A 15,655-nucleotide genomic window follows, 5' to 3' on the forward strand; every position below is an offset into this window, starting at 1 on the left:
GGTAAAGCAACATTTATTTATTTATTTTTCTTCTCCTTCCTTCTATCCTGCCTTCTTAACCTGTATCCTCCTTCAACCACTTCAGTCCAGTTCAGTTCAGTCGCTCAGTCATGTCCGACTCTGCGACCCCATGAATCGCAGCACGCCAGGCCTCCCTGTCCATCACCATCTCCCGGAGTTCACTCAAACTCATGTCCATCAAGTTGGTGATGCCATCAGCCATCTCATCCTCTGTCATCCCCTTTTCCTCCTGCCCCCAATCCCTCCCAGCATCAGAGTCTTTTCCAGTGAGTCAACTCTTCACCTGAGGTGGCCAAAGTACTGGAGTTTCAGCTTTAGCATCATTCCTTCCAAAGAACACCCAGGACTGATCTCCTTTAGAATGGGCTGGTTGGATCTTCAACCACTTAGGAAATGTGTATTAATATTATGATGTGCAGTCTTCTTAATATGACATAGAGATATTAGTTTACTATAACCAAGTTAGAAACATACTCTCATTATGTGCAAGTCATCTGTCTGGTGACTCTCTATTTTTTTTCATTTGTGTATCTGTCTATGGTTGCTGTAATACCACTTTATCATAATTATTACAGCTTTAAAATAAAACTTGATATCTCCTACATCAAGTCTTATTAAATTATTCTTCTTCAAGAGTATTTTGGCTATCGTGCCTTTTGCATTTTTTGTATGCATTTCAGAATTGCATTGCTAAGTTTCTCTTGGTTTACTTTTGCAAAAACTTTTCTGGGGGTTTGATTGCATTGAGACTGAAAATCAATTTGAAAAGAATTGGCATACTTATCATATTGAGTCTTCCAATCCATGAACATTGTATACATTTGATTTGGGGGTATTAAAAAATGTCTGTCACTAAAGTTTTATAATTTTCTTCGTAGTGTTTCTGCACAAAACCTATTATGTGTATTTATAAGCTCTTCATGTTTTATATGATTATACAAATTATTGATAGTATATTAAAAAGCAGAGATATTGCTTTGCCAACAAAGGTCTGTCTAGTCAAGGCTATGGTTTTTCCAGTGGTCATGTATGGATATGAGAGTTGGACTGTGAAGAAAGCTTTGGAGCACCAAAGAATTGGTGCTTTTGAACTGTGGTGTTGGAGAAGACTCTTGAGAGTCCCTTGGACGGCAAGGAGATCCAACCAGTCCATCCTAAAGGAGACCAGTCCTGGGTGTTCATTGGAAGGACTGATGCTGAGGCTGAAACTCCAATACTTTGGCCATCTCATGTGAAGAATTGACTAATTGGAAAAGACCCTGATTCTGGGAGGCATTGGGGGCAGGAGGAGAAGGGGATGACAGAGGATGAGATGGCTGGATGGCATCACCGACTCGATGCACATGAGTTTAGGTGAACTCCAGGAGTTGGTGATGCACAGGGAGGCCTGGCGTGCTGCAGTTCATGGGGTTGCAAAGAGTTGGACACGACTGTGGGACTGAACTGAATTGAACTAAAAAATTATTGAAATTTCATTTGCTGATTTGTGTTGTTGATTTACGTAGTACCATTGAGTTTTGTATATTTCCTTTGTATGCATCTGTTGTGATAAATTCTCATTGATTCTAACAATTATCTGTAGATCTGTTTGAAATTTTATGAACATAGTTGATTTTTGTGTTCATGAATCTATGTTCTATGAATAAGATTTACTTAAAATTTTCGTTTTTCATAGAATCCTTGTTGATAATTTTATTTTATTTTATTTTATTTTATTTTAAATTCAGTATTTAATACATTTGTAGGAACAGAAGGAACAAAACAAGGATTAGAATTTTATATTACACATTAGACATTTATGTAAAAGATGCTCCATTTTTCAGAGAGGTTTCCCCTATTCCTCTGTCTTTTCTATCTTCCTCAGAGCAATAAATAGCAATTACTATTCTCACAGATAAGCTACTCCTTTGAGTTGGACAGTAATTACATCTTTATTTCAAGTCATTATCATCTCCAAAAACTACCTTTCATTTGACTGCACAGTCTCACTGCAATGTTTCACAGTAAAATTACACTCCTCAAATTTGAAGAGCCTGAATAAAAAAAGCTAGAGCCCCCAAGAATTTCTAGGTACTGACTTAGTAACAATGTCTACTGGCACAAACCTTATATATTTATTCATATTTTTAAAACTGAAATAAAAGAAACGAAAACTAATGAAAAAGGAAATCAGAAATGAGGTTGTTAAATATAACTAGCTACATTTTAAATACAAATACCAGGTATTCCCTGATTAGCGTAGGTAAATGTCTAAACTATTAATATCTAACCCAAATTCTGGTCTTGGAAAAAGATCACAGACAATTACAAAGAAGGTGCTTCATAGTATCAGGTCCATTTTTAAAACAATGAGATCCTTCGGGACAATCAGTTTAGTCTTTCTTTTTATCACACATTTCTGTTGTTCCTCTTGTTGGTAATCCATTTATGTCTGCACCCTTATAGTCTACTTTGCCTTTGTTTTTATCATTGGTTTCTCGTATAGCTTTCCGAGGCCACATACGGCTAACAAAGGGGGAGATCAGAGGGTATATATATGGCTCCAGGAACTTTTTGTAGACCCAGAGCAGAACTGGAATGACGATGCAGGGAATGCACACCATTGTCCTGGATGTGAGCTCCTGAACGTGAGGGCAGGAGAGCCGCGCTGCGGACCGAGGCCGCCGCCCACGCCGCCCCGATCCCCGCAGACCACTACCCGGTTCGGCTCACCCGCGACAAGTCCCACGGGCACTATCCACCGATAATTTTATTTTTAAACAGCTTTATTGACATATAATTGACATGAGTCCTTATTAAGCTCTGGTATCAAGATTATGTTTACTTCATATCACATGCTGGGAATTGTTTCTTATTTTTATTTATGTCATATTAGAATTAGTTGTTCCTTGTTTGCCTTATAGAATATGCTTACGAAGAGATCTGATCCTGGAGTTTTTTTTTGGTCAAATATTGTTGACCATTGTTTCCATCTTTGCAATAGTTTTTTACTTTTTCTTGTGTCAGTTACAGTTCAGAAAGTTACTTTTTCTATGATCCTTTTGTAGCATTTAGTTTTTTTGTCACGTGAATTGAAAAAATTAATGAAACAATTTCACCAATTTAAGGATATCATGAAACAGAAATGCTAAGTCCAGAGCAGAAAGAATCGAACAACAGCAGGCATTATCTAGAGAAGAGAAGAAAAGAGTGCCACCCTGAGCTATTTTGAGCAGGTCTAAGAATGAGTTAAATTTTTACTTACAAACCATATCACAGATAAAGACCTTTCTCTATAATATGTAAGGAGTGCTAGAAAATGACAAGAAAAAAGCTAAAGACTATATAGGAAAAGGAGCAAAAGAAACAATGTTTGCAGATAAAGAAATATAAGTAGCTTTTAAGATATGAAAAATGCTTGAAATAATTCATGATGGAGAAATGCTAAAGTCTCTCACTGTTTCCATTGTTGCCCCGTCTACTTGCCAAGAAGTGATGGGACCGGATGCCATAATCTTAGTTTTTTGACTCTTGAGTTTTAAGCCAGCTTTTTCACTCTCCTCTTTCACTTTCATCAAGAAGGTCTTTAGTTCCTCTTTACTTTCTGCCATAAGGGAGGTGTCATCTGCGTATGTGAGGTTGTTGATATTTCTCCTGGCAATCTTGATTCCAGCTTGTGCTTCATCCAGCCCAGCATTTCACATGATGTACTCTGCATATAAGTTAAATAATCAGGGTGACAATATACAGCCTTGATGTACTCCTTTATTTTCTTGAGCTCTAAAATCACTGCAGATTTTCTAAATTCATGCAGCCATGAAATTAAAAGACACTTGCTCCTGGGAAGAAAAGCTATGACCAACCTAGACAGCATACTAAAAAGCAGAGACATTCCTTTGCTGACAAAAGTCTCTCTAGTCAAAGCTATGGTTTTTCCAGTAGTCATGTATGGATATGTGAGCTGGACTATAATGAAAGCTGAGCACCGAAGAATTGATGCTTTTGAACTGTGGTGCTGGAGAAGACTCTTGGAGAAGACTCCTTGGACTGCAAGGAGATCAAACTAGTCAATCCGAAAGGAAATCAGTCCTGAATGTTCATTGTAAAGATTGGCGCTGAAGCTGAATCTCCAATACTTTGGCCACCTGATGCAAAGAACTGACTCATTGGAAAAGACCCTAATTCTGGGAAAGATTGAAGGCAGGAGGAGAAGGGGATAATGGAGGAGGAGATGGTTGGATGGCATCACTGACTCAGTGGACATGAGTTTGAGCAAGCTCCGGGACATGGTGAAGGACAGGGAAGCCTGGCATGCTGCAGGCCATGGGGTTGCCAAGAGTAGGACATGACTGAGTGACTGAACTAAACTCAACTGAAACAGATGCTAACTAAAACCTTCAGCAGTACATCACTTCTCACTCATCAGATTGGTAAAAAGCTAAAAGATGTTGCTCATGTTTAATTTTACTAGCTATGCCAAATTTATTTTCAAACAGGTTGCATGAATATACACTCTTACTAGTAACGTGTGACAGTTTCTTCTGTCTACAAAACAATGAGGAAAAGGTAGACAACCCAGCGAGAAATGAGCCAGATGCTTGAGTTAACAGACAATTAGAAAATCCAAGAAAGTGGTTACCTCTGTGGAAGATGGACAGGTAAGAAACTGGCAAGGAATAAATGTTGATATGGCATATATACAAGAAATACTCTCTTTTTGTTCTTGGTAAGTGAGTGCAGGCTGCCATTGTAATGTTTTAATTCTTTAAGGAGTATCAGTTCTACACACTTTTTTGTTTGTATAATTTATTTTGTGATGAGCTTTTTTTTTTTTCAAGTAGCCTGCCAACTCCAACATCTAGTATTTGTTATAGCTCCTTAATGTTTCAGCAGCACTGGTGGACATGATGAGGTCTGAGTCCAAAGAAACAAAGGATGGAGATTTAAACTGTTTGACTATAAAATACTTAGTTTGCTTTCCTTAATGTCTCACTCAGAACTCAACTGTTTTTTTTTTTTTTGACAAGATAAATGTTTATTCTTATATTTTTCTCAGGCAGGTAAGTCCAGAAATCATTAGGTCCCCAAGATGCTTCTGTCCACTGTGTGTGGACTCTTAAGCTTATGGTTCAAAACTGTTGCCATAGCTCCTGCCATCACTACTATCTTGTAGGCAGCAGGATGGAGAAAAGGCAGAAGAGTGTAGCTCCCTCAGAAAAGACTTCTGGGACTTTCTGATTATATTTAATTGACCAGAACTTTGTTACATTGCTATACCTGTCTGCAAAGGAACCTGGGGAGGATATCATTGTTTTCCCTCAGATACAGACTTCTCTGCAACTACATTCAGCCATTTCTCACATACCTGTCTCTCTCTGGGTCCACTTGTGTTGACTTTACCTCCAGGGGTATTCTTTTCCTTTGCTTTGTATATCTTTTTTGTATAGTTTCCTTTATTGATACTTTTGGCTTGCTCATTCATTTAGGTTCCTTTCTTCTTCGTGGTCATGAAGTTACTTAATACCTTTGTTTTGTGTGCTCTCTCAGCTTCACTTCCTACTGCTAACTGCTTTATTTTCCCAGTACTTTTCCACTCATATTTTGGAGAGTAACAATGATTGGTTTAGCTTAACCTAGCTCTTCCTGCTGGGCCCTAACATGGCTGTTGGCAAGGCTGAGGATGGACAGCCTGCTAATTTAATCAGCTGTGGTTATCTTGCTTATGGGTCTTTTTATCTGCAAGCGTGTGGAGGCAGAAGTGAAGTGAAGTGAAATCGCTCAGTTGTGTCCAACTCTTTGCGACCCCATGAACTGTAGCCTACCAGGCTCCTCCCTCCATGGGACTCTCCAGGCAAGAGTACTGGAGTGGGTTGCCATTTCCTTCTCCAGAATTCAACTGTTATTTCCACACTTCAGTTCTGTCCCTGACAATACTTAACTTCTGGGTATTCATTTTTTTTACTCTGAACTTTGACAACAGTGACAAATACCAACTCAGACTAGCTTAGGCAGTTTATTGGGTCATAACCGAACCATGGGAAAGGTGTGGGAAGAACTGCTCTCAAGATAAAGGGGAATGAAGGGCTGACTGGTCCCTCCTGAAGCCTCTCTTACCATCATTTCTCTGCTTTTCTAATTGAATTAGATTTATTTTTGTCAAAAAAGTGCCCTTCTCCCAGACTGAAACCATAGCTTCAGGAGTTTCCAGGCACATCTCTCCTTCCTTTACCAAAAGGAGGAACTTCCCCTTAGTGTCCATTTAAATGAAGAATGTCAATAGACCACACACACACATACACACACACACCCCCCCTGATCTGTGACTGGGTGTCAGGCTTCATGATCAAAAATTCCCATTAGATTCCTAAGTTGATGGTGCAAAGAACCAGGAGTTCTTCAGAAGAAACAGGAGGCCTGTTCTAAAACGGCAGAAGCCATGTTGGATGTATGCACTGTAGATATCCACCTTATAGATGATTTCTACTTTCTTCCTTTTATTTTACGGATGTTTTCTTTCTTCTTACTGAGATTTCAAGAGCGTCATGCCGCTCCAGACGTCGAATGCCACCTCCCTATTACTTTCTTGGTCCACTTCAGGGACTGCCTGTGAAATGGAAAAGTATAATGATTAGTCATTAAACGTTCAGGGCAAATTTGCCTTTGAGAGTTTTTCTTGAGATCAGGGGGAGAATGAAGGAAAAGCCTAGCATGATGCTGGGAAGAATAAATTGTTAGTGTAGGCCTGGGTGCGGCTTGCAGGAGCCGGGGAGTAGTGGGGGACAACCTTGGCTATGAAAACAGTATACTGGCCCTACCATGGACATGTTGAATGACTGTGGGTGATTCCTCTCTCTCCTTTGGGCTTCACACTCTTTAAGTATAAAGAATTTTGTCATGATGGTGCCTACAGACGAGCCAGCCTTACTTCTTTGTGAGAATGTGAGATAGCTCTTGCAGCTATTAGAAATGATGTAGCAACCGCCATTTCTCCCTGTGGGTAATCCCTGGGGGAGGGCCCAAGGTGCCCCTCAGGATAGGGGTGGATATTTCCTGGTAGAACTAAGAAAAAGTAAGTCTTATCCCTTGTGAAACCACAGACCCACCCTTGGCACCAGGCCAAGCTGGAGCTGCATAAAACTAGGCTTGGCTTCAGCTCTCAGCTATATGCCTCCTGACAACATGAAGACTACAAGCTTCTTGGTCCAGGTGGTGGTCCTTCTCGTCCTTGGGACTCTGGTGGCACAGGCAGCTGTCGTAACAGGTGAGTGGACGAGTGGCCTGGCTGGGGCTGGCTTGGGTTGAGGAGAAGATGTTGGGGGCAGCCTGGGTCTTGACAAGGGGCAGCATGCAGAGCTGGAGCCCACTCTTCCGCCTGGACAGAAGGTTTTGAGTGTATCCAGAGAAGTAGGAAATTGCCCACTAGACTCCATGTGCATTCCACCCCAGGACTGAGAAATCAGGGCTGTTTGTGGAAGCAGTGTTGGAACATGACCTTGGTCTCAAGCACTGATACTTGGACAGAACATGCAATGAAGTAAGGAGCACCAGGAATCTGGGCCCTGGGTGTGGGGGTCTCTTCCCTGCCTGCCTGTCCCATCAAAGCACATCAGTCGTGTAAGAGGAGGTTAAGAACTAACAGGGCCTCAGAAATCATGGAGTCTGAAGACCTCTGTTTTCCAAAGCAGGACACTGAGACCTAGAGCAGGGTGAGGAATTGTCAGGGCAATCTCCAGATCCAGGATGCAGCTCAGGTCTCCTGGCATGTGTTTCAAAGCTCCTTGTCCTTCCTCCAAGTTTCCTCAAAGATAAAAATGTGTCCTCATCTCCTGAAAGTCACTCCTCCCTGGCATATCCTCATGAGGGCCCCAGGACCCAGAATGGAGGGTGAGGGGAAGAAATGGACACCCAAAGGAAACCTGGTCCTATGGAGTTTTTCCCCAAAGCCCAGGGAACAGCTATCCGAGAGTGCAGACCCCAGCTGGCCCTGGTGAGCCTTCTCTATCTCAGTGTCCCTCAGCTTAAGGGACACCACAGTGAGCAGTGGCTGGACCTGGAGGAAAGACTAGATAGTTGAAGCAGACAGATTGGTCTAAATGTGGGGATATTTCTTTCAACAGGTAGTCCGAAAGGTCAAGGAAATGTATTCAACGGAAAGGGTCCAGTCAATGGTCAATCTCCTGTCAAAGGACAAGATCCAGTGAAAGGTCAAGATCCAGTTAAAGGTCAAGACCCAGTCAAAGGACAAGATGTAGTCGTAGCAGAAGACCGAGCCAGACTTCCATTCAAGCGTGGCTCCTGCCCCAGGGTTTGGATCCACTGCAAAGTGTGGAATCCCACCAACCAGTGTCTGAGAGATTTTCATTGCCCAGGGGCCAAAAAGTGCTGTAAAGGCTTTTGTGGGAAGACCTGTATGAATCCCTGGTGAGGTGAGAAATGAGTGGAGGGAAAGGAGGCCCATGAAGGGGCAGAGAGGCCGACTGGCTGAGGACAATTCTAGGCTAGTGGGGAGAGGACATGGGAGGTGATGGAGAGACTGAAGGGTCTCAGGGGCTACAACTGGGGTCCTGAGAAGGATGGCATGTGGACTTGGTCCTGCCTCCCACTGCCTGAGTCTTTCACCTGCTGACTCACATTTCCGATTCTCTTTTCTTCTACCAGGTAGAGTCTGTGCTTGTGCACCTGTGAAGTCCCCAGCAATGCAGGCCCCGGTGCCTGTAGCACGACCCTCTCCCACACTGCCCCTTCTTCCTCTCATCCGGGAGGTCCAAGCTTGAGCATGGACTGCCTCCCTCATGGACTTTCCAATAAAAGACTGCTTTCAACTCCATTTGTTTCTGACTCCTGTGACCTCTGGGCCCCCGAGAGCTCTGGGGAGATGGGTGTGGGTTTGGGACTTCCTATCCCCAGTGGAGAGTGGAGCAGGACCCATGGCAGATGTTCTTGGGGTGTGAAGGAGAGCAGGGGCAGGAACAAGAGGCCTATTCCTAGGGTTCCTTGCAGAAATCCAAAAATGAACCCAAGAACCGCAGCCTCCATTTCACCATTAAATGGAAACCTAGACATTTGGCCTCTGACCTCTGGCCTCAGAACAGGGAAATAAACCCCCAAACCTTCCCATTGACCTCCACTTCTGACCTGGCTATGATCAACCCTCCTGGCTAAACCTCTGACTCCCTCCTTCCCTTCCTCTAATGTTTCCCATGAATCTGTATCCTCCAAGAAGACAGAAAGACAGATGCCAGCAAATCCCTGCTCACGAAGCATTTCACCTGTTCATGCCTGAGGTGACCTCCAGTAACACGTAATTCCTTTGGGTGAAGCAATATCCTCTCCCAGCTTTCTATTTCAAGATGTGAGTGAGGAGGCAAGACACATCTATCCTTCCATGTCATTGCTGAATAAAGTTCTCTGGGGACATACAAGTTGGGGTAGAGTAGACTGGAGGAGTGAAGACAGCAGGAGGGTGTATGTTGAGTAACGTTGGATGACCTCGTGGCTTTGCTGTTTGCTCAGCTGCCCCACTGCCCTTGTGCAATGGAGTTCTCCAGGAAGAAGTGGGAGGAGACTTGGGGTGCAGTGGGCACCCCACTTGGGAGTCAGGAGATCTGAGTTCTAGGTCTAGGCTCCTCCCAACTTGCTAGATGACTGCAGATAAATCTCTTTCTCTCTCTGAGCCTCAGTTTTGTCTATTCGGTTTGAGGAGAGTTGGATGAAATTATTCTGGAAGTATAATAATGAATGTCAGTTCAGCCCTGATATTCTGGTGCTGAAACATCTCTTCTTTGTGTGTGTGTGTTGGGCTCTGCTAGAGGGGAGGTGGGGAGCAGAGGCTTTGTTGGGGGTGAGAGAACAGAGAGCCCAGTGTCCCTTAGCCACCTACCCAGGAGCCAGGGTTCCCCTCTGATTCTCCAGGGGATGGACTGGACCAGGCATCTTGGAGCACAGACAAGAGCAGTGCCTAAACCCCTGGCCTGAGAAACCTATAATACACCACTGGTGGTAAGAATGGTTTCTGTCTTAGTGTTTTGTCTCTTCCAGATCCTGCACTAAACATGTCATAAGTATTGTCTTATTTCTCATTAGAACTCCCTCAGATGGGTATATACACCTCTTTAATTTTGTTAAAAGATTGAAACCATGGGACTTCCCTGGCAATCCAATGGGTCAGACTCTGTGCTTCCAGTGCAGAGGGTGTGGCTTTGATCCTCGATCAGGGAACTGAGGTCCTGCAAGGCATGCGGCACAGCCCAAAAAAAAATGATTGAAGTCATGAAAGCGTCATTAATCACCCAAAGACACAGAGCTAGTAAATGATGATAAGTCCTAGTTTTTCAAAATTTTTATTGAAGTATAACTGATTTACAATGTTGTGTTCATTTCTTTTGTGCAGCAAAGAGATTCAGTTATCCATATCCACACAGACTCTTTTTCATATGCTTTTCCATTACGATTTATCACAGGATACTGCATATAGTGCCCTGTGCTATACAGGAGGGCCTTGTTGTTTATTCATTCTATATATTATAGTTTGCACCTACTAATCCCAAACCCCCAATCCTTCCCTCCCCGCCCCCACCCCCTTGTAACCCTAAGTCTGTTCTCTATGTCTGTGAGTCTGTTTCTGTTTCACAGAGAAGGTCATTTTTGTCACATTTTAGATTCCACCTATAAGTGATATCATACAGTATTTGTCTTTCTCTTTCTGACTCTCTTCACTTAGTGTGATAATCTCTAGGTTCACCCATGTTGCTAGAGATGGCATTATTTCATTCTTTTTATGGCTGAATAGTACTCCATTGGGCGGGTTATGGTGGAAAGATCTGAGAGAATGTGGCCCACTGGAGAAGGGAATGGCAAACCACTTCAGTATTCTTGCCTTGAGAACGCCATGAACTGTATGAAAAGGCAAAATGATAGGATACTGAAAGAGGAACTCTCCAGGTCAGTAGGTGCCCAATATGCTACTGGAGATCAGTGGAGAAAAAACTCCAGAAAGAATGAAGGGATGGAGCCAAAGAAAAACAATACCCAGCTGTGGCTGTTACTTGTGATAGAAGCAAGGTCCGATGCTGTAAAGAGCAATATTGCATAGGAACCTGGAATGTCAGGTCCATGAATCAAGGCAAATTGGAAGTGGTCAAACAAGAGATGGCAAGAGTGAATGTCAACATTCTAGGAATCAGTGAACTAAAATAGACTGGAATGGGTGAATTTAACTCAGATGACCATTACATCTACTACTGCGGACAGGAATCCCTCAGAAGAAATGGAGTAGCCATCACGGTCAACAGAAGAGTCCGAAATGCAGTACTTGGATGCAATCTCAAAAACAACAGAATGATCTCTGTTCGTTTTGAAGGCAAACCATTCAATATCACAGTAACCCAAGTCTATGCCCCAACCAGTAACGCTGAAGAAGCTGAAGTTGAACGGTTCTATGAAGACCTACAAGACCTTTTAGAACTAACACCCAAAAAAGATGTCCTTTTCATTATAGGGGACTGGCATGCAAAAGTAGGAAGTCAAGAAACACTTGGAGTAACAGGCAAATTTGGCCTTGGAATACGGAATGAAGCAGGGCAAAGACTAATAGAGTTTTGCCAAGAAAATGCACTGGTCATAACAAACACCCTTTTCCAACAACACAAAAGAAGACTCTACACATAGACATCACCAGATGGTCAACACTGAAATCAAGTTGATTATATTCTTTGCAGCCGAAGATGGAGAAGCTCTATACAGTCAGCAAAAACAAGACCAGGAGCTGACTGTGGCTCAGATCATGAACTCCTTATTGCCAAATTCAGACTTGAATTGAAGAAAGTAGGGAAAACCACTAGACCACTCAGGTATGACCTAAATAAAATCCTTTATGATTATACAGTGGAAGTGAGAAATAGATTTAAGGGCCTACCTCTGATAGATAGAGTGCCTGATGAACTATGGAATGAGGTTCGTGACATTGTACAGGAGACAGGGATCAAGACCATCCCCATGGAAAAGAAATGCAAAAAAGCAAACTGGCTGTCTGGGGAGGCCTTTCAAATAGCTGTGAAAAGAAGAGAAGCGAAAAGCAAAGGAGAAAAGGAAAGATATAAGCATCTGAATGCAGAGTTCCAAAGAATAGCAAGAAGGGATAAGAAAGCCTTCCTCAGAGATCAAGGCAAAGAAATAGAGGAAAACAACAGAATGGGAAAGACTAGAGATCTCTTCAAGAAAATTAGAGATACCAAGGGAACATTTCATGCAAAGATGGGCTTCATAAAGGACAGAAATGGTATGGACCTAACAGAAGCAGAAGATATTAAGAAGAGGTGGCAAGAATACACAGAAGAACTGTACAGAAAAGATCTTCAGGACCCAGATAATCACGATGGTGTGATCACTGACCTAGAGCCAGACATCCTGGAATGTGAAGTCAAGTGGGCCTTAGAAAGCATCACTACGAACAAAGCTAGTGGAGGTGATGGAATTCCATCATTCCTGAAAGATGATGCTGTGAAAGGGCTACACTCAATATGCCAGCAAATTTGGAAAACTCAGCAGTGGCCACAGGACTTGAAACGGTCAGTTTTCATTCCAATCCCAAAGAAAGGCAATGACAATGAATGCTCAAACTACCGCACAATTGCACTCATCTCACACGCTAGTAAAGTAATGCTCAAAATTTTCCAAGCCAGGCTTCAGCAATATGTGAACCGTGAACTTCCAGGAGTTCAAGCTGGTTTTAGAAAAGGCAGAGGAACCAGAGATCAAACTGCCAACATCCGCTGGATCATCGAGAAAGCAAGAGAGTTCCAGAAAAACATCTATTTCTGCTTTATTGACTATGCCAAAGCCTTTGACTGTGGGATCACAATAAACTGTGGAAAATTCTGAAAGAGATGGGAATACCAGACCACCTGACCTGCCTCTTGAGAAATGTGTATGCAGGTCAGGAAGCAACAATTAGAACTGGACATGGAACAACAGACTGGTTCCAAATAGGAAAAGGAGTACGTCAAGGCTGTATATTGTCACCCTGCTTATTTAACTTCTATGCAGAGTACATCATGAGAAACGCTAGACTGGAAGAAACACAAGGTGGAATCAAGATTGCCAGGAGAAATATCAATAACCTCAGATATGCAAATGACACCACCAATATGGCAGAAAGTGAAGAGGAACTAAAGAGCCCCTTGATGAAAGTGAAAGAGGAGAGTAAAAACGTTGGCCTAAAGCTCAACATTCAGAAAACGAAGATCATGGCATCTGGACCCATCACTTCATGGCAGATAGGTGGGGAAACAGTGGAAACAGTGGCTGACTTCATTTTTTGGGGCTCCACAATCACTGCAGATGGTGACTGCAGCCATGAAATTAAAAGACGCTTACTCCTTGGAAGGAAAGTTATGACCAACCTAGAGAGCATATTAAAAAGCAGAGACATTACTTTGCCAACAAAGGTCCATCTAGTCAAAGCTAGTTTTCCAGTTGTCATGTATGGGTGTGAGAGTCGGACCGTAAAGAAAGCTGAGCACTGAAGAATTGATGCTTTTGAACTGTGGTGTTGGAAAAGACTCTTGAGAGTCCCTTGGACTGCAAGGAGATCCAACCAGTTCATCCTAAAGGAAATCAGTCCTGAGTGTTCATCGGAAGGACTGATGTTGAAGCTGAAATGCCAATACTTTGGCCACCTGATGCAGAGAACTGACTCATTTGAAAAGACCCTGATTCTGGGAAAGATTGAGGGCAGGAGGAGAAGGGGATGACAGAGGATGAGATGGTTGGATGCCATCACCGATTCAATGGACATGAGTTTGGGTAAACTCTGTGGGTTGGTGACGGACAGGGAAACTTGGCGTGCTGCAGTCCATGGGGTCGCAAAGAGTCGGATGTGACTGAGCAACTGAACTGAACTGAACTGAGAGGACACTGCTCATGCGACTAAATTATTCTAACATATCAGAGACTCGGGGTGTTTTGCCTTATCATTTATTTCTCAAAAGAGACCACAGGAAGGAGGTTACTATGCCAGCCAGGCAGATGGAGTACCTGCCAGTGGAACTGAATCTCAGACTCCAACAGGAGAGATGCTTAAAGAGCAGGGACCTCCCAGTAAACGGTTGCAGCAACATTTTCTGATATTCCTGGGACATAATGAGGTGAGATGGCAGGGCTAGCAGAGCTGAGGGTCGCTGGTCTGGGTTGGAGCCTGCAGGGAAAGTGGGTGTGCCCAGGAGGGAGCTGCCTGCAGGTGTGGGGAAAATGTGCAAGACCCAGTGGGGAGACTTCATTTTCCTCCACAGTCTGTACTGGCTGCTGGGCATTAGATACAATAGCAACGTCTTCCAGTGTTGACCACGTGACCACATATAGGAGAGGAACCTCGTTGTTCCACCCTCCCAAGCTCTTGGTTGTGTCTCGAACCCTTGTAATTGTCCAAGCCACCTTCTTTGTTCTTCGTGGCTTGAGGGTGTGCCAAGACCCTCTCCAATGTGAGTATTCTCTCGCTTGCCCAATATGTAGCTCTGGCTCAGCTCATTCCTGGGTTTCTTTCAATGGTTTGTGTTGTTGCTGTAGGGGTGGAGGTGAGTTGAGGAGCCTCCTGTGTCTCAGTCCTGGACCAGAACTTCCTGTTTGCAGTTCTTTTACATATACATCCGGAGAAGGCAAAGGCACCCCACTCCAGTACTCTTGCCTGGAAAATCCCATGAATGGAGGAGCCTGGTAGGCTGCAGTCCATGGGGTTGCTAAGAGTCGGACACGACTGAGCGACTTCACTTTCACTTTTCACTTTCATGCATTGGAGAAGGAAATGGCAACCCACTCCAGTGTTCTTGCCTGGAGAATCCTGGGAACGCGGGAGCCTGGTGGGCTGCCGTCTATGGGGTCACACAGAGTCGGACACAACTGAAGTGACTTAGCAGTAGCACATATACATCTGGGAGTGGAATTGCTGAGTCATCTGGTAATTCTATGCTGATATTTGGAGGAACTGTCAGGCTGTTTTCCACAGAGTTCGCACCATTTTACCTTCTCCCCAGCAATGTACAAGGGTTCCAATTTCTTCACCTCCTGGTCGATGCTTGTCATTTTCCATTAATTTTTTTTTCTTATAGTCACACTATTGGGTATGAAGTGGTATCTTGTGATTTTGATTTGCATCTGCCTAAAAGCCTCTTGATGAAAGTGAAAGTGGAGAGTGAAAAAGTTGGCTTAAAGCTCAACATTCAGAAAACGATCATGGCTTCTGGTCCCATCACTTCGTGGGAAATAGATGGGGAAACAGTGGAAACAGTGTCAGACTTTATTTTTCTGGGCTCCAAAATCACTACAGATGGTGACTGCAGCCATGAAATTAAAAGATGCTTATTCCTTGGAAGGAAAGTTATGACCAACCTAGAAGCGTATTCAAAAGCAGAGACATTACTTTGCCAACAAAGGTTCGTCTAGTCAAGGCTATGGTTTTTCCTGTGGTCATGTATGGATGTGAGAGCTGGACTGTGAAGAAGGCTGAGCCCCGAAGAATTGATGCTTTTGAACTGTGGTGTTGGAGAAGACTCTTGAGAGTCCCTTGGACTGCAAGGAGATCCAACCAGTCCATTCTGAAGGAGATCAGCCCTGGGATTTCTTTGGTAGGAATGATGCTAAAGCTGAAACTCCAGTACTTTGG

General features: G+C 43.4%; 2 protein-coding genes across 2 annotated transcripts; one reads left to right on the plus strand and one right to left on the minus strand.

Moving 5' to 3' along the window:
• Positions 1-1,933: 1,933 nt before the first annotated feature.
• LOC129625111 (UPF0729 protein C18orf32 homolog) lies at positions 1,934-2,741 on the minus strand. The gene has a single exon (XM_055543256.1). It carries the CDS (start codon positions 2,622-2,624, stop codon positions 2,394-2,396), a length of 231 nt encoding a protein of 76 aa, XP_055399231.1. The 5' UTR covers positions 2,625-2,741; the 3' UTR covers positions 1,934-2,393.
• Positions 2,742-7,135: 4,394 nt separating this feature from the next.
• On the plus strand, positions 7,136-8,987 carry LOC129625109 (elafin-like). Its single transcript, XM_055543254.1, has 3 exons — positions 7,136-7,261; positions 8,118-8,426; positions 8,659-8,987. The coding sequence occupies exons 1-2, from the start codon at positions 7,165-7,167 to the stop codon at positions 8,423-8,425; spliced, it is 405 nt and encodes a 134-aa protein (XP_055399229.1). The 5' UTR covers positions 7,136-7,164; the 3' UTR covers position 8,426; positions 8,659-8,987.
• The last annotated feature ends 6,668 nt before the right edge of the window (positions 8,988-15,655 follow it).

The sequence above is a fragment of the Bubalus kerabau genome, chromosome 13, assembly GCF_029407905.1.
Source record: "Bubalus kerabau isolate K-KA32 ecotype Philippines breed swamp buffalo chromosome 13, PCC_UOA_SB_1v2, whole genome shotgun sequence".
Lineage (NCBI taxonomy): Eukaryota > Metazoa > Chordata > Mammalia > Artiodactyla > Bovidae > Bubalus > Bubalus kerabau.